This window comes from Dipodomys spectabilis, unplaced genomic scaffold (genome assembly GCF_019054845.1).
Source record: "Dipodomys spectabilis isolate Male_0828 unplaced genomic scaffold, ASM1905484v1 ptg000854l, whole genome shotgun sequence".
Lineage (NCBI taxonomy): Eukaryota > Metazoa > Chordata > Mammalia > Rodentia > Heteromyidae > Dipodomys > Dipodomys spectabilis.
In genome coordinates this window covers 102,341-121,681 of record NW_024871531.1, presented here as the reverse complement: position 1 = coordinate 121,681, position 19,341 = coordinate 102,341, and the positions used below count along the sequence as shown (strand labels likewise).

General features: G+C 40.8%; 1 protein-coding gene across 3 annotated transcripts in view; it reads left to right on the top strand.

The window, feature by feature from the left end:
* The window catches only part of Enah (ENAH actin regulator), a 121,969-nt gene that overhangs the window by 45,229 nt on the left and 57,399 nt on the right, over positions 1–19,341 (top strand). For all 3 annotated transcript variants that reach the window (XM_042673456.1, XM_042673455.1, XM_042673454.1), the window contains exons 2-3: positions 3,090–3,255; positions 11,474–11,651. In XM_042673456.1, the coding sequence (XP_042529390.1) occupies positions 3,090–3,255; positions 11,474–11,651 (344 nt within the window). The remainder of the gene's footprint in view (positions 1–3,089; positions 3,256–11,473; positions 11,652–19,341) is intronic.

Genomic DNA, 19,341 nt, shown 5'->3' with positions numbered 1-19,341 from the left:
TACTGATCTATTTCTTCAGGTTTCTTTTGTTGTTTATTTTGTTACTTTTTGACTTCCACAGAAGCTCCTAATTCTGGATGATGGAAGTCTGTGTTGACAATGATCACAAGATTGTTGTCCTCTGAGCCCCTCCTGGGCCTTCCAAAGCGCCAGCCTCTTGATGCCGCTTCGCACAGTTGGTCCTTGGGCCCGTGTACCTGTAATAGCTCCAGCTCCTTGCGTGTTGTTGCTTCGACCTGTAAAGGCAGGTCTATTGGGAGGCAGATGGTGATGTATTAAGTGTGTTAGAAATTAAGGACCCCATTTTTATGTTATATCTCATCTCTCGCCACAGGGTGGGACCCTAGCGTGGATTTTACTTTTTCACTGATGAGTAGTCTAATGGCTCTTAAGTATGTCACCTCAGTCTGCCCACCAGTCAGGCTGTGGCTTTGATGTGAACTCCCATTAATCCAGGTTAGCAGGTGATTTCCTTCTGCTTGAAAGAGAGCAAGAAAAAGTAATGGGTAGATCAGAACCGAACTCTGGATATTCCCAAAGCCAGGGTTTGTACCCCTGCATTAATAGCAACTCACTTGGCCGTTCTTTTAAGTTACAGCTCTGTGGTGACGTCTTAGAAAATTTCTTCAACAGAAAACTAGTAATTCCCACTTTCCCTTATTTTATTTCCATTATTATTATTATTATTTTACCTTTTTCACTTCCTGGCTGTGTCCTTTTGGGGATAATCTTACCACTGTAGTTATAGCTTTCTCAGGAAGTTGAAGTAGCCAGACATTTGATTATTGACCAAGAGTTCTGTTACATACTTGTTCTTTATTATGTTTGGGTAATTGGTTCCAAGACCCCTTTACAGCGTACCCTGTAATCGTGGTGCATCTCTGGGTTATTTGTAATACTTAAAACAATGTAAACATGTATTATTAGGGAATAATGACAGGAGAAAAGCTGTCTATGTCCAGCAAATGCTGAGTATAGCTGCAGGGTTTTTCTTTCTGAATATTTTTTGGCCCACAGTTATTTGTATTATTAGATTTATAACCTTTTGATTTGGCACTAGTTAGTGCTGTTAAACTACCCATGTTTTATTTTAATATTTAGTTTGTCTTCATGTAGCTATGGGGATGATGAAGGAAGACTTTTTGGAGTAGCATGTCTTTTTTTAAATTTTATTTTATTTTTATTGTGAAAAAACTGTACAGAGGGGTTACAATTACATGGGCAAGATAATGAGTACATTTCTTATCAAGCTTTGTAGCCTCCTCCTCTGTTTCCCCTTCCCATCCCCCTAGAAACTTTTTTAATGCACAGCTTGACCTATGACTTACTGAAAAGAAAATATTGCTTGGGTTTTCGGAAGCCAAATGTAGGCCCCCCCAAATACTAATTTTTGGAATCTAGAAAATGTTCTGCATTAATTTATAGGGTTTTAAAAATTATATTTATTTTATGATCATGCTAAGCAGGAGATCTAACACTTGAGGCATGTCTCTAGCCCTGTAAGTTTACTGATTAAATTTTTTCCAAAGCTTGGTAAATTTGTTAAATTATAAGCAGTATAAAGTACCTTAACTTGTCTAATGTAATCTTTTTATAGTTATATATCACTCAGCAGCTATTTCTCGTGAGTGAAGGAAGAGATTTTAACTTTTATGCTGACAAGTACCTTTTAATTGATCCTTTAAAAGTAATTCAGGCTTTAGTCACATTGTCTTGTTTCTATTTCCAGAAATGTTTTAGTAAAAACTGTCAGGTGAGCATAAAAATGATGCCCCATTGGGATTGCTACATCAATACTGTTATGTTTGTTTTTGTTAACCTTTCCTAAAAAAATGATGTGCAGTGATAACCTCATTGCTCAGTGACCTCTTGATCTTGCCTTCACATCTGGGTGAGACTTCACCATAAACCCCCTCTCAGAATTGCATTTAGGTTGTACTTGGGGGGAGGTGGCGGCGGGGCCTGAGGGTGACCTTGTGTCTCTGCTTGGGAAGAACCACATAGAAGGTATTGCTTACACCTGCAGTTGCAGAGCTGCTTGCCTCTCGCCCAGCACTTGCGAGCACCACAAGACTTTTCTGGGTGAGAATTGGCTGATAGCCAACAGAGTTGATGGACCTATTTCTGATGATCACTTTTGGTGCACATCAGAATTTGATTTTTTTTTTTTTTTAGTTGGTCATGGGGCTTGAACTCTGGGCCTGGGCACTATCCCTCAGCTCTTCTTCAGCTCAAGGTGAGCTCAGCTACAGCTTGAGCCACAACTCCACTTCCGGTTTTCTAGTGGTTTATTGGAGATAAGAGTCTCACAGGGTTTCCCGCCCAAGCTGGCTTTGAACCGAGATTCTCAGATCTCAGCCTCCTCAGTAGCTAGGATTACAGGTGTGAGCCACCAGCGCCTGGCATGATTTTTTTTTTTTTTAATGGTGTAGAACAAGATAAAATTTGAGTCAAGTTTTTCATCCAGGGGTGTTACAGAATGCTGGAAAGATGAACCTATTACTTTATATGGATTAGAGTTTCTCTCTCTCTCTCTCTGATCATTGAGACAGTGAAACTAAGACAGTAATTCTGTCATGGAATTGCCTTTTCTTTATTCAGGTTAGATTTTGAAATCTAGACTCCTTAAGTCTTTTTTACTTTTGTACTTTTAAATGAAAAAAAAATGTTGAAGCATAGTATATTACTTTGACCAAAGAGACTCAAGGTTTTAGTCGTAGTGACATCAAGCCCTACTAAGTACTAATTCCCATGTCTTAAGGAATGGAAATTTGTCCATAAAGGGTAATCCGTCATCAGTATAAAAAGCATATGCACACTTAAATGATGATTGATACTTGTATTCCATTTAATGACTAAATTAACTACATGAAAGGAAAAAAAATTCTGTGTTTGTCTACATGCTATTCTGTGGATTCTCATCTCATTTTGGACCCTTACCACGCTGTACTGTTCGTCTTTCCTTTAGACGCTTACTCAAGGGCTACAAGGTTAATGAACCATGGTTTACATGGCTGCGAGGGGTATCCAGCATATTTTAAAGACTTTAACTTTGAACATTTTATTTTATTCTTTTTTTTTTTAAACAGTGAACAGAGTATCTGTCAGGCAAGAGCTGCTGTGATGGTTTATGATGATGCCAATAAGAAGTGGGTGCCAGCTGGTGGCTCAACTGGGTTCAGCAGAGTTCATATCTATCACCATACAGGCAACAACACATTCAGAGTGGTGGGCAGGAAGATCCAGGACCATCAGGTAAGTACTCACAGATGTTGTTGTTTGAAGTAATTGGTATATCATTAAAATAAAGTAGTGCTTCAAAATAATCTCTCTGGGAAAAATTGAACATAGGTTTGCCTGCCCACTCATTCTGCTGCTTAGGAAGCTTGAGTTTAGATGAAGAGTGATAATCTAACTGTGCAAAAATTTGTGTTTCTCTATGAATCTTCTAGATCATCTGCCCTTGCAGTTAGCCAGTTGTTGCAATCTAAGGATAAAAAAGTAATGCAATAGTATTTAAGGAGCAGACTGTGTTTATGAGGTCCGTTTTCTGCCAGAAGAGTGGGTTATGAGGCTAGAAAAAGGAATGAAAAGGGTAAGTAGTTTCAGGAAATAGTGTTAAGCTCATACATGATAAGAATTAAAATTGCTGATTATGTCTAAGATGGATCACTAAGCTTTTTCTAATTCTCTACATTTCCAATAAAGTAACCTGATGTATTTTGGTTCTTGGTTTGTAACAAATCAGAAGCAATAGAGCAAAGAAAAGGTACATAGGGTCTTGTTAGCACTATCAGATAATAGGAGCAAAAACTTTTATGAACTATGCTTATGTGTTACGTATTTTTATTTTGTTACTGACATTTGATGAACTTGCTACGGTGGTGTTCTGCTACGTGAGCCGTACTCCAAGCCATACATCATACTTTTGGGGGAAAAAATTTCCAAAGATGTTAGAATCAGCCAATGTTAAAGTCCCTCTGACAAAATTCAAGGGAAATCTTACCAGGTTTTGTTCTCAGTGTTCAAGCTAGAGAAAGGCCATCCCTAGGCTTCTAGGACATGTGATGGGTGGATAATGTGAAACCGATGCTGCATTAACCACGTTTTAGAATGGAGAGTATGGGACTGCAATAGCCAGGGGCTTAGATTACATGTATGAACTACAGCTTAGCGAGAGATTGAGCTGGGAAATGGGTAACTGCAGAAACTTAGGCATCCTAGTAGCACTGAGTTAGAGAGAACTACAGAAGACCTTCTCAGGACAGGGAGGCAAAGAACAGTTTCTGTCTGAGCTGGTTTAGGAGCTTTCTCAAGAAATGGAAACTACAACACTAGCCAAGAAATTATCAACAACACTAGTGGCAGGCCAGTGACTCTCTGGGGACACCTGGTAAAAATAAATGCAACGCCTCTGGAGAGAAATGGACAGCTTTGAAGTCAGTCTACAGAAAACAATTCGCTGAAAATATCAAGTTGATTGATTTAATGGAAACGGTCTCAGCCTGGCCCTTTTCTCTGCCTCCTCGGTACCCCTCTCTGACGCTAGCCTTCCTCCTTCCCCACTGCTTTGTGCTTCCTGCCTCTGCTCTCTCCTCAGCCTCTCTACCACAGCTCTGTACCCTGGTCTGCAGACAGTTGGATTATGCTGTGAGCTTTCTTTTCATCCATCTCCAGCAGGGTGCACCAGTTGGGAGTTAGGCAAGAGACAAATGAGTTATCCCTTAAGATATTATTACAGAGAGCAAAATAAAACTGGGTGATAGAAATTGTTGAACATCCTGTAATTCTAGCTGCTCGGCAGTCTGAGATGTGAACATTGAAGTTTGAAACTAGCCCAGGCAGACAAATCCACCAGACTTATCTCCAGTTAACCATCCAAAAGCTGAAACTAGAGGTATATCTCAATTGATAGAGCACCAGTACAAGCACAAAGGAAAAATAGCCTGTAAGTCAACTAAGATGTTCTTAGAGCTTGCCCTGAGGACAGATTTACTGGCACGTTCTGGGGGATAGAAGGGGGAGTAACGAACTTACCCCAAGAAGAAAATACCCAAAAAGAAATGGAAAACACACTAGACAGACTGGCAGGATTTTTTAAAAAGTGAAAAAATAATAGTAGGAATAAAAAATAACTGTCATTGCTGGGTGCCAGTGGCTCACACCTGTCATCCTAGCTACTCAGGAGGCTGAGATCTGAGGATCATGGTTCGAAGCCAGCCCGGGCAGGAAAGTCTGTGAGACTCTTATCTCCAATAAACCACCACAAAACCGGAAGTGTCGCTGTGGCTCAAGTTGTAGAGCGCTAGCCTTGAGCTGAAGAATTCAGGGACAGTGCCCAGGCCCAGAGTTCAAGCCCCATGACCAACAACAAAAACACAAAAATGACTGTCATTGTAGGAAGAAAATAAAAAGGAATGTTATTAAAAAAATGCTGAAAGTGGGCCATTTTGTAGAAAACCATAATTTTCTAACACAGAAGAATATAAGCAAGGCACCAGTGGCTCCTGCCTATAATCCTACCCCATCAGGAGGCTGAGACCTGAGGATCACAGTTCTACAAAGCCAGCCCCTCTCACATAGTCTGTGAGACTCATCCCCAATAAATGAGTCAGGTAAAGCAGGAAGTGGTGCTGTGGCTTAAGTGGTAGAGCACAGAGAGGCTCAGGGACAGCGCTCAGGCCCTGAGCGCAAGCCCCCAGGACCAGCCAGAAATGGAAGAGTATAAAGAGAAGTAGACTACAACATAAGATAAAAACATGTACCCCCTAACTTAAAAGGATGCCTGGGAGTGCAAAGCATTTGCAAATGAGACTTGTAGGCTTCAAGAGACTCGCCACATGATGCATATTGTTGTAGAGAGTAGTGTTTCACACGGCTAGTATAATTTTGATATCTAAAACAGAAGAAGAGCAGTTAGAGAGAGGAGAATTACATGCCAGTCTCGATTATGAACGTACATACAGATGCAGAAGCCCTTGGTAACCTTTATAGACCAAATGCAGCAATATAGAATCCATGTCTCTTTTCAGGAGTGTTTACCATTACATAACTGGTAGTGTGACCAGCAGCAAACAAACAGGAGACAAGAGAATCAGGAATAGCTTGATAAAATTCAAACCATTCCATAGTCATTTACAGCACATCAGGCATAAAAATGAATTTTCTTAAGCTGCTAAAGGTGGATAGTACAAACTTAAAGCAGATACTTCACTGAATGATAGTGTCAGATTTTTATTAATCTTGTAAAAGTTGAGGATTTCTACTTTAATCAAATTCATTAGTGTTGCTGAGTACATTCTAGCTAACAAAGGTGGCTCAGTGGTAGAGTGCTTGCCTCCCATGCACGAGGCCCTGGGTTCGATTCCACAGTACCACAAACAGAAAGCTGGAAGTGGTACTGTGGCTCAAGTGACAGAGCGCTAGCCTTGAGCTGAAGAGCTGAGGGACAGCGCCCAGGCCCAGACCTTAGGCCCCACAACCAACAAATAAAATAAAATAAATAGAAGCTCTAACGATTGAAAAGGAAGAAATTGTTGTTCTTATTCACCAGCGATGTAATTTTGTCCACATCAAAACATATTCCAGTATCTTTAAAGATGAAAACTAGTAAGGTTGCTAGAAATCAATAGTTAAAAACCAGTAACATTTATATATAACTAGCAATAAGCAGAAAATATAGTTTTGACTTCACATATTTAGGAATTAGCACTTGTATCAGTTTAGTTAATAATATATGTTAATTTTTATAACAGAAGCTTTAATGAAAGCTTGAGCATTCAAGAATCACAACCTAGGAGAAGTCATGGGTGATTTCACAGACAAGGCTGGCACTGAGGAAGGGTATAGGAGAGTAGATGTTTGCTGCATTAGGGTGCGTCTGTGTTAGAACACACCACACCAGAACTCGGGCTTGCTCGCCAGATTTGCTGCCACAGCCTGTGGGTCTACACTTTGACAGCACACTTTAGAGGATATCCAGTAATGAAAACATACACTTGCTCCTTACTTCTTTTGGGTGCTGGTCCTAGGCCTTGAACTCAGGGCTTGGCCACTGAGTTTTTTTGCTCAAGGTTAGTGTTCTATCACTTGAGCCACAGCTCCTCTTCTGGCTTTTGAGGTTAATCAAACATAAGCGTCTTTTCTGGCTGGGCTGGTTTTGAAATCGTTCCTCTGATGTGTCAGCCTCCTGAGTAGTTAGGATTACAGGCATGAGCCACTAGCACCTCACTCCTCCTTGCTTTTGGAAGTTGTTTGTAGTGTTCTGTTCTTAAAGTTGAGGCGACTAGGATACTGACTTCTAAGTACGGATTCTACTGCCAGGGCACGAACTCAGCGTCCGCTCAACTTGGCCTTTTCATTTGCTGCTGGTGCTCTGCTGCTTAGGCCTTGATCGCAGTCTTCCGTTACTGGCTAATGGGAGGCAGGGTCTCGAGGATTCCTCTGACTTTGAATTGTGATCCTCAGCTCTTAACCTTCTGAGTAAGATGGTAAGCATGAGGCAGAAAAAAAAAAAGAGCTCTTTGCTAAGTTTGATTCTAGTGTTTTCTCAAGAGAAAATGTTGTGGAAAAGCATAAACTCAATGTAACTCCTCCTTTTCTTGGTTACCACTTTTAGGCTATTTGCCAAGTAAGCATATAAATCTGTCCCAGAATGGAATTTGTAATAGTGATAACTAGTAGCTAGAGTTTTGTGGCCTCACCTCAATATTTATAGAAAAAAACTAAGTGGTCATTATATTTTTATTGTGAAATATGTAGTCTAAAATTCACCATTTTACTTATTGTTAAGTGAACAGTTCAGTGACACTAAATACAGTCACAGTACTGTGCAATTGTCAATACCAGCTCACCTCCCTCAGGTGCTCAGAATGGGTCTCTACTTCCTTTAGGAAGTAGAATAATTCCCCATTTCATCCCTTCCCCATTCACCACTTTTCTCGTTTCTCTGAATTTTAGGTATGTAAGAAGAATCACATGATAGCTGTGATAAAATGGACACAGATGTCCAGCCTTTTTACTTAATAATGTAATTCTCAAGTTTATATTTCAGTATTGGTAGGTGATTTTGGTAAAGCCTCTATCTGAGACTACAATAATTGCACAGAATATAAAAAGAAGAGGAAATATCTGGAGAGCTTAAATTATCAGTCTGTCGCCCGAGGGACTCAAGAACTGGAAAGGGAGTGCCAGTGGCTGATGCCTGTAACCCTGGCTGTTCTGGAGGATGAGAGCAGAAGGCCCACAGTCGGGGTCTGCCCAGACAGAAAAGTTAGAGGCCCGGTCTTGAACACAACCAGCAAAACCAGGCTAGACGTGTGGCAAATGGTAGCATGCCATCTTAGCATAAGGCCCTGAATTCAAGCCCCTGTACAGATCCCCCCCTCAAAAAGAAGAACCAGAGAGGTAACTCTAGTTCTGAATCTGTTTGCCTTTTACCTGAGAGGCATGTTAAGTTGCATTGAAAAGCTGAGCAGTTCTGGGGGGTTTCAGATGTAGGATCCATATTAGAAAATGGTACAGTTTCTGGCCTGGTAACAAAGCAGGAGTATTAGTTTTAGTAATCTCTATACCAAAGGGGAAATTGACTGAGAATTAGACTGGCCTTCACAGGAGCAGAATCCCAGGCTCTAATTGTTTTAATCACTGTTTGAGTTGAGGTAATTGGAATTTGTTCGTTTCCCGAGCTGCTTGCCAGAAGTGAATGTCTTACTGGTAGAAATTTTAACATCATTTGAGGCCTCAAAATTTCCATACAGTTGACCATACATGATGTCTGACAAACAAAATAACCGGTATAAACAGAGGCAAAGTGGACAGCGTTAGAGCAGACTCACTGAGGAATCCAGCTCCTGAGTTACCAGTAGTGCCTTCTCTTAACAGCTCAGTGATAGGAGGATGTGAACATTCAGAAATAGTTAAAAAGAACCAGTGAGCTGGCTTGGTGGCACAGTACTCAGAAGATGGAGTTAGAAAGATCGAGGTGAGACTGAGTCTGAAAACAGAGCTCACGTCAAAAGGACAAGAGGTAGAGTGTCTGCCGACCTAAAAAGTAGAGAAGTTCAACTGCAGTACTGCCAAAGAAATGCACATTAAAGGAGTACTGGTGAGCTAGGTTGTAGGTCAGAAGAAATAATTCAGACTGAAGCTAAGATGTGTGAGAAAGACAAAGCTGTGCATAAAAAGAGGATTAGTAGCACACACAAGACTGAGTTCAAAGTCCAGTATCAACCTCTCTCCCCCCCAAAAAAAACATTGTTATGGGTAAATCTTAAATGGTCATTGGCAATATGAAATTAATATTCACATTTCACAGTCACAGGGCGTAAAATATACTTGATTTAAAATATCTGCTAAAACGTAGTGTAGAATCTGAAGGGTTGACTTGCCAGAGGGGGTATTATTGGAGGACGCCCTTGTGAAGGCCTGTATTGTTGAAAAAAATAAAGGTATTAATTTTTATTTGGAGATGGGTTTAAGATGTCTGCTGTAATCTCTAGGGCAGCTACTAAAACAACAGTGAAAAATATAACTAATAGGCTAGTGGAGGTCATAATAAAAGAAAAAGAAGAGAAACAGACATGCAATAGTCTGGTCAATAGAAGCAAGTAGATGGCAGATTGAGGTCCAAAATTATGTTTAGTTTACATTAAACGTAACTTGATTGAAAACTCAAAGCAGAAAGTAGAAGGTTGGATAAACAATTTAAAAAGTATTCTGTTAACATTCATATTGAAAGATAAGACTACAGGAAATGTTAAATTTAAAAGAGCTGGTGGCTTATGCCTGCAATCCCAGCTACTCTACCTATTCCAGTCTGCTCTGATCTGAGGATCGTGGTTTGAACCAGACCATATAGTAAAATCCATGAAACTCATTAATCTCTAGTTAACCACCTGCCAGCGGTAGAGCTGTGGCTCAAGTCGTAAAGCACTAGCCTTGAGCAAAAATCCTCAGAGACAGTGCCCAGACCCGAGTTCAAGCTCCAGTATGAGCACAAAAAGTAAACACATGAATAAAAAAAAGACAAACTAGAAAGCTCCTAGCTGAGAAAGAGCTGCTGTTATACAAAGTAGTTTGTAAGGCAAAAAATACGTTATTGAGAGGACACGGGGCAGGTATAAGTAATGGATGGTTACTAAAATATGTTCAGTAAAGAGAATGTGGAAATGCCAGATGGACTGTATTCCCCTGTCACATAATCCCAGCACTCAGGAGTGGGGATCAGAGCCCAGGCCAGCCTGACTTCTCAGTGAGACCCGCTCCACCACGTGACAACAGGCATAATTCATGAGTCATGATGAAGGTTCTCCTTGAAAACTAGATTTGAACCGAGGGCTTCCTGCTTGCTTGTTTGGCATTCTACCACTTAAGCCACACCTCCAGCCAGGCTTTTTGGACATAAAAAGTCATTTGGACTTGGATCTTCCATTTCTCAGACTCCTGAATAGCTAAGATAGCAGTTGTGAGCCATGTGTCTTGGTGACTGTGACAGGCATCAGGTGCACGTCTAACTTAACTGGGTTGATATCCCTGGTCATACTTCCAGACGTAGGTGTCACATATTTCATAATTGAGTGTCAACACATTTCAAAGGGTTAGAAGCACGTCATGGTTTCTAGTTCCTGCAGAATTAATTTGGAAATAAGATAGAGGACCATGTAGGAGTAGAAATTAAATACTTCAATGAATAACCAAAATCTCTTTTCCGTGGTAGGGAGACAAACGCTAAATGATAATATGACTACAAACACAAAAGAAAAATCTTACCACAACCCCTGCCCGAAAATAATGTAAAAAACTTTATGTGTCAGTACAGAGCAAAACAGTATAAGCAAAACTATGTAAACAGGAGTGTTTCAGTAAATTAAATGCTTTTAAAAAGTTGCACCAGAAAAAAAAAAAGAAAAACCTGTGAATCAAGCAAGACTGAAATTAAAAAACTGTTGAGCTGAACACTAGTATCGGTTCCAATGGAATGCAGGTAAAGTAGCACTAAATGAGAAGTAAAGACTTAAATGTGTAGCAAAGAAAATCAGTAATACTGATTTTGAGTCAGCCATTCATCCCAAGAAAGTACAATAGCCGTTTGCCAGTAACTGTGCCTGTAACACTAGCTACCGAAGAGGCTGAGGTCTGAAGGCTCAAGTTTCATATTCAGACAAGGCAGAAAAGAGCTGGAGATGTGGCTCAAGCACTAGAGCACCTTCCCAGTGAATGCAAGACTGGTTCAAAGCTCAGCACCACCTGAAAAAAAAAAGAAACAATTAGAATAATAGTCAGTGATGGTCAGGTGAAACGGTGAGACAGAAAATAATGCAGCAGAGAGCAAGTCCACCAAGATGAGCCTGACTCCAGAGTTCCGGAGGGGACTGCTTGAAGGAAGATAGGGCACCTTTTCTTCAGACAGAAAGGTGAACATGGGGTGCTGAGAGTCGTAAGAAAACGCATAACGGTTACCATTGCCTTGTAGGTGGTGATCAACTGCGCCATCCCCAAAGGGCTGAAGTATAATCAGGCGACGCAGACCTTCCACCAGTGGAGGGATGCCAGGCAGGTGTACGGCCTTAACTTTGGCAGCAAGGAGGATGCCAATGTCTTCGCAAGTGCTATGATGCATGCCTTAGAAGTGCTGAACTCACAGGAGGCAGGTGAGGCGTCCGTGCGGTCCTGAAGTGCCATGCACACCTTAAGGCAGAACTGTGCTCTCCGGTTTTAAATCACACATGTATTGGGTATAATTCTTGAACTTTGTTGACAATATGAAAATGTGAACATTTGTGGGTAGTAAATAATCCAGTGATTTCTTTATCTTCTCATTTGAAGTTGATTAGTTTTGTTCTATTCTGCTCTAGAAACTCAACTGTTGTTGCTGGGATGTGAAGCCTAGAAGAGACAGAGTGGCTAGAAATCACACACATTTATTATTATGCTCCCTTTAATTTTTGTAGACATTTCTATGTTGTACAGGCTGGCATCAATCCCCTCCCTGCCCCCCAGTAACTGGGACTTAAAAGCACCCTGTCCCATGCCTATTACTTTACTTTTTATGAGGAAACACATTTGCTGAAAATCCTTTTTCAATCAGCTTCACTGAGCCCAGGAACTTCCCAGGGGATAGTCTGCTTCCTAGGAAAACACACACTTGACTTGACTTTAGGAGTTGTTGGAAGATGCGAGGGTTGCCCTCATGTGGTAGAAGCTATGAATTGCCTCTTTTGACATTGCGTGTTTAGCAGGATGTTTAGAAATAATTAAGAATCTCAAAGCTTAAAGCTCAACATGTTCCAAGGTTAAGTTTCCTTTTGTATTGGTTTCTGAAGTAGAAACAGAAATGCACTAATGTATAGTATTTGTTTGAAGAGGTTTTATAGTCAGTAAAGGTTATATATAAAAGCAATAAAAATAGTATTTTGTTCACACTGTATATTTAGTGGTTTTAAGGATATAAATGTGTTATGAGATGAAAGTTTGATACTTTATCAAAGGTATAGAATTTCAAAAACCTGTAACATTAAATTATATTTACATTTTGCCTTATTTCAAAATGGATTGAAGCATCTAGCTTGTGTATGTCTATTTTAAATACGGATTTTAGAGCAAGAAGGCATTTTGGGATCTTGAAGAAGCTCTTATGTTATTGTACCTGTATATGTGTTATATCAGATTTTCTTTTGAGGAAATGGGGGTCCATAGTAACTTGTTCTGATAGTTATCTTTTTTTATTGTAAAAGTGAGGGACAGAAGGGTCACAGTTATGTAAGTCAGGTATTGCGTACATTTCTTTTGAACAGTGTCACCCTTTCCCTCATTTTCTCCCAGTTTTTTCCCTGCCCCTTCCCCCCAAGTTGTGTATAGTTCATTTCCAACTTTGGGTGAAGTGAGTACCACTGCTGAATTGGTTCACCCTTTTTTCCCTTTGAGGAAGGAAATTACTGAAATGTGTTCTAGTTTGTCTCTCAGTACAGAAAACAGCATAGGGGAAGTTTGGTCTCATGTAGATAATTTTTAAATCACTGTACTTTTCTTGAAAATTACTGTATATTTTATTAGCCCTCTTATCTGTGATAAAATTATATAATCAGTTTCACCAGTCATAATTTTGCCAGAGGATAGAAATTAATCACAGTTCTCTGTATCTTGTTTAATAGAACAGTTAACCTATTTTGTGTGATGACACTTATCTTCATGTGTTTGGAAGAAACGACCGTTATTTTATTTCTGAGCCTTCAGAAGAGTAGCTAGTGAAATTTAAGACTAAATGCTATCGTAGTTCAAATTATTGCTTATTGTGTTATTTTTTAACCAAATAAAAATTGCTTTTATCATAGTAGCCATATAGTTTGCTTTCATAATCAAATGTTAGTAAGATGTTTTTCTTCTGATCACATCTTGATCTTTTGAAATTGTTTTAATGTAGATTCTATTACATTTCTGTTATAGAGTTTAGTAAGCATTAAAAAAGAGTGTTCAACATTACACAGAATTTGCAAGTATGAAATGCTCCCTGTTTTTCACTTGATGAGGAAACGTTTTGTCGTAGAAAGAAAATAGCACTCTTCTAAGACGGCCGTGTTAGCCGTCTGTCATCACCAGCCACCTCACTCGCAAAGAAGCTTCCAGTTCTGTAGAGGGCTAGACATTTAAGTAGTTAATGTGGACAATCTGGTTTATTTAGGAACTGACACTTATAAAACAGCCCTTTCTGACTTTTGATGCTGTTAATTGGCCTTGGCCTGAAACTAGCAGCATGGAGGACGTGGATATTAAGAAGTGTCCTTGCTGGACTCCGGCAGCTCCCACCTGTCATCCCAGCTGTTCAGGAGGCTGAGATCTGAGGATCGCGGGTAGAAGCCTACCTGGGAAGGAAAGTCCATGAAGCTATCATCTCCAATAAACTACCCAGAAAAAGCTAAAGTGTTGCTATGGCTCAAGTGGTGGAGCGCTTGCTTTGAGCAAAAGAAAACTCAGAGACAGCACCCAGGCCCTTAGTTCAGCCCCCACAACTGACTAAAACAAAACAAAAAGTGTACTTAGGAAGGATGGTTCAGTTCAGTTCACATCAGGCTAGGTAGATTCCTGTCCTGGTGCGATTATATGGGCTTTTTCTCACCCACCTAAACAAACACACCTAGTGATAACCATGGCCTCTTTCAGCATGGCCATATGTCCCCCACCAGATCTGTTTGCTTTGGGTTCACAGCTGATTCCCTGATGAAATCATCTGCTGTCTTTCTGCCAAAGCCAATTGAAAAAGCCTAACTTGAATGTCTTCCATAAACAAACAGTAGCTCAATGAAACTGACCAGGAGCAAAAATAACATAAACTTACTTATAAAGAGAAAGCAACTGGCTAACAATCTTGCCAAATTCGTACTGACTAACATCATATTGAATTAGGGCCTGTAGCCTAGTTCTTCTTGCTTCCTGGACTGGCACTCTTCCACTCGTGGTGCTCCCAGTCCAGCCTTCTTTGCTTATTTTGGAGATGTGGTCTCCCACAAACTATGATCCTCTAGATCTCAGCCTCTTGAGTAGCTAGGATTACATGCACGTGCAGCTAGCATCCAGCATTTAAAAACATTGGTGTTTATTGCATAGAGAAATAGGTTTCATTGTGACCTATTTCTTTTTATACATACTGATACCAGACTAAAAATACCCACCTCTCTTAACCTCTATTGTCTCCCCTAGTTTTATTCTTACCACTTTAAAAAACTTCTCCAAAAAGAATGACAGGCGAGTAACAGAGATAAGAGAGGAAGAGGATGGGAGAGGGTAAACAAGGGTGGGCACGATTGACGTACTTGAGACTCTCAGGGAATAACGTGATAAAACCTGTTGAAATTGTTTTAGGAGGGGAGAGAAAGCAGTAGAGGGAGTGAGTTTGACCACAGTATTTTCTGTACATAATGGGAATGGCACTGCGAAACCCATTTGTACAACGAATGTGTGCTAGTTACTTTCATGCATTTTATTGTTACTATAAAGGTGATCTACAGAGGGGTTTCGGGTAGCACATCAGTCAGATAAAAAGTACATTTCACTCCTCCCCTTGCTCTCTCCCGTCCCCACCCACAAGTTTTATAGTTCATTTTCCACAGTGTCCAGTGAGTACAGGCTGCATTTGTTCACCCTTTGTCCCACATTTGTGTCCTCCCTTACTCTCCCAACGACAGATAAACAAGACAAAAAGGAAGGAAAACCAAAAAGGTAACCTTGTTTCCATTTCCTGGAGCTCGTTTCAATAAATATTATTTTATATGATCAGATGCACATAGCTATTGTGCCTTTGTGTTCCTCTCCTAAGAACACCCTCCTTTGGTCTCACTGTGTGTGAGTGTATGCCTAGAGAGCTGGATAGTTTGTCATGTCCCATTGTATTTTTTTGAACCATCCATTGTGTTTACTTGTAGATTTATAGGCCTATTCTAGCCACCACAAATGAAAAAATCATGAAGCCTACATTTCTCTGGGTCTGGCTTACTTCACTTAATACAATTTTTTTCAAGTCTTTGAGTGGTATACATGCTCACCCCAGTTAGAATGGCCATGATCAAGAAAACTAGCAGGTGCTGGCAGGGACGTAGTCAAATTGTTGGTGGGAATGTAAACTGGTTCAACCACTGTGGACATCAGTATGGAGGTTCCTCAAGACTATACATACAGCTCCCCTGTGACCCAGCAGTCCCACTCCTGGGTATTTATTCATAGACCACAGACTGGGCCACGAAAGCCACCAGCACAACCATGTTCATTGCAGCACTGTTTACCATAGCCAAGATACGGAATCAACCCAGAGGCCCCTCAGTGGATGAATGGACCAAGAAAATTTGATATATACACATGGAATTTGCTCATCAGAAAGAATATTGTACCATTCAAAAGGAAATGGAAGAATATTTCTCAGTGTTTCTTCGTACATTTGTGTATTAGGTGTTTATGTCAATAAGTGTTATTATTGGTAAATTCTTAGCGGTTTTCAGACTAAAATCATGGGCATTGTTCAGATGAAATCTTCTACCAAAGCTCATGATACAAATGGACCAGGAAAAAAAAAAGCTTCTGTGATTGATTTGGGTCTGAGGCCATTACATAATGCACCTGCATTTCTTTTCAGAACAGGGTTTGCATATTTCTTCTTCACACAGTTCTCCCTTCCTCTCCAAGCCCTGCTGTCCCAGGTTCTCTAAATGTGTGAGGTTTGAGGCAGCGTCTGGACTATTAGAGTTACGGGCATGCAGCACTGTGTGAGATTTCTTCGCTGTGTGTGCCGGCATGAGGGTTTGAACTCAGGGTCTGGGTGCAGTATCTTAGTTGTTTTTGTTGAAGGCTGATGTTTTACCACCTGCACCACACTTCCATTTCTCGTTTTGCTGGTTAATTGGAAAGTTTCACGGGCTTTCCTCCTTGAGCTAGCTGGCTTTTGAACTAAGATCTTCAGATCTCAGCCTCCTGAGTAGCTAGGATTATAGGCATGACCCACAGGTGTCTGGTTCAAATTTTTTAAAATTAAGAACAACCAACAGCAACAAAAATGATCCTAGTTTTCTTTGAGGCTACTCATTTTGACCTTTTCATGATGTTATATCTGTGTATATGTATTTAATATTTTTATAATTTTATTTTTAAAAAGCAGGTGGAGAGAATTTTATTTTGCTTTTAACATGGTGTGCAATTATCTGGTATACTGAAAAGAAGGTGCTAAAGTACAGTGAAAAAAGAAAGCTTTAACTTTTTTTTTTTTTAGAGGTAAATTGGTGCTATTCCTTTTATACCAAATGCTGCAGTGTATTTTTTTCCCTTTCTCCAGTGGAAATTGACTCTATTTTAAACAAGTATATTATCCACATTGATACTATTTCTGTATTAATCATTTACAGGTTTTTGCAGGAAATATCTATGGATTATATAAACTAATATAAATTATTATGGTTGGCAGGGGTAAATTTGCATAATATTTTGTAGAAGGTTTCAATCATTCTTTTTTTTTTTTTTTGTCAGTTGTGAGTCTTGAACTCTGGGCCTGGGTTCTGTCCCTGAGCTCTTCAGCACAGGGCTAGTGCTCTGTGACTTGAGCTACAGCGCCACTTCCGGTTTTCTGATGATTAATTGGAGATAAGAGTCTCACATCTTCTTGCCCCGGCTGGCTGTGAACCGCATTCCTCAGATCTCAGCTTCCTGAGTAGCTAGGATTTACATTTGTGAGCCACCTGCGCCTGGCCATTCATTTATCATCTTTCTGGCCTTTATTTTTTTTAAGGATGTCCTGCTGGGATTTGAACACAAGGCTCTGTGTTTGCTGACAGTCTTACCAGCTGAGCCCTCCGTCCCTCCCTCTCTCCCTCATTCCCCTCTTCCTTTCTCCTCTTCCTCACTCCCTCCTTCTTCCTTCCCCCATACCAGTACTGGGATTTAAACTCAGGGTCTTTTGCTTGCTAGACAAGCATTTTATCGCGTTGGCTATGTCTCCAGTCCTTTTTGCACTGATTATTGTTGAGATAGGGTCTCTCTGCACACGCTGCCTGGACCATGGCCTTCCTATTGATGCTATCCACAGAGCAGGGGTGGCAGTTGCACACAGTTGTGTCCAGCTTTTCTATTTGTTGAGATGAGAGTCTTGGGAACTTGTGTTCCTGGCTGGGCCACAGTCTCAGGCAGATGTCATCACAGTGGGGCTTGTACACTTTGGGTCAGGAGATCACAGTGCCATCCAGGAAGCAGAGACCAAGCTGCAGGAGCATTGCCTCTCGCCAGAGTCCTGTGGAAGCTCACGAAGGTCCCAGGAGAGCTACCCCAGTGCCTTCCTGAGGCGGGGCGTCCCCAGTAACGCACCGTGGGGCTCTGCCCTGCGTCACTGAAAACCTACACCAACAGGCAGACCCTCGGAGTCAGAGAACAGGACTCACAGCAACATGAGCTACATGCTCCCAATCAACAGTAGATATTCTTATGTTGGAAACAATTTTTTCATAATGTTACTACTTTTAGATGGTTCAGATTTTAAATGAATTAGTACAAATTAAAATAGAAACTTAGCAAACTATAATTGATAAAACACATAGTCTTTTCAGGATCTTCAATAATTTTAGGCGTGGGGCTGAGAAGATGGCTCAGTGGTAGAGCGCTTGCCTTGTAATGCATGAGGCCCTGGGTTCGATTCCTCAGCACCACATAAGCAAAAAAAGAAAAAAGCCGGAAGTGGCGCTGTGGCTCAAGTGGTAGAGCGCTAGCCTTGAGCTGAAGAGCTGAGGGACAGCGCCCAGGCCCAGAGTTCAGGCCCCACAACTGGACCAAAAAAAACAAAAAACAAAACAAAAAAAATAATAATTTTAGGCGTTTAAGTCAAGTGGATCTCATGACCAGAACCTTTGAAAACTGCTGCTGTAACTTACAGAGGCAAGCTCATGGTGGAGAACAGTTTCTGTAGTCTTCCCATCTTTTCTAAACAGTCTGGCAAAGAAGCCTTCAGGGCTGTCTTTTAGATAGGAATTATTTTCTTTCCCTTTAGTGAAGGAGGGCATGTCTGGCTTTGCTAACAAAGAAATATTTTTTCTAGATTTTAAAAAAAAGTTGCAGCCAGGCGCCAGTGGCTCACACCTGTCATCCTAGCTACTCAGGAGGCTGAGATCTGAGGATCTCAGTTCAAAGCCAGCCCGGGCAGGAAAGTCCCGTGAGACTCTTACCTCCAATAAACCACCAGAAAACCGGAAGTGGCGCTGTGGCTCAAGTGGTAGAGCGCTCGCCTTGAGCTGAAGAGCTGAGGGACAGCGGCCAGGCCCAGAGTTTAGGCCCCACAACCGGACCAAAAAAAAAAACATTTTTTTTTTTAGGTTGTCTGCTTGCTAGTTATGTGGGTGTTTGTGATTTCTGTTACATTATTTACATGTGTCATGTGCTAATATAGGTGAATTATAGTAAATCATAACTTATCGTAGGTGAGCTTCCCCGCAGTTCAGGGATGCTGCTTTTTTAGGCTGCTCATAGTCAGGTCGGCCTGACTTAGCAAGCACAGCTCTGTCTTAGGGAGTTGGTCAGAAATTGGTCCTGTTCCACAGAGGAAGGGTTAATGGACTCAAAGAGGCCAGACACTATTTTTGTAACCATCCCTGGCTTTATAGTCTTAAAGCAAGTCATTTAGTCTACAGTTTGTTGTCGTGTAAGCACTGTGCCCCTGCCTTGCATCTTTGTCTCTCTGGTAGTCAGGCATCTTAAAATGAATTGTTTAATGCAGCTCATCTTCCCACCAGGATAAAGAGAGGCATAGATGGTAAGAACAGACTGCTGGAACCACTTCTAATCTGGAGGGAAGAGTTGGAACCCACAACAGCAGCTAAATGA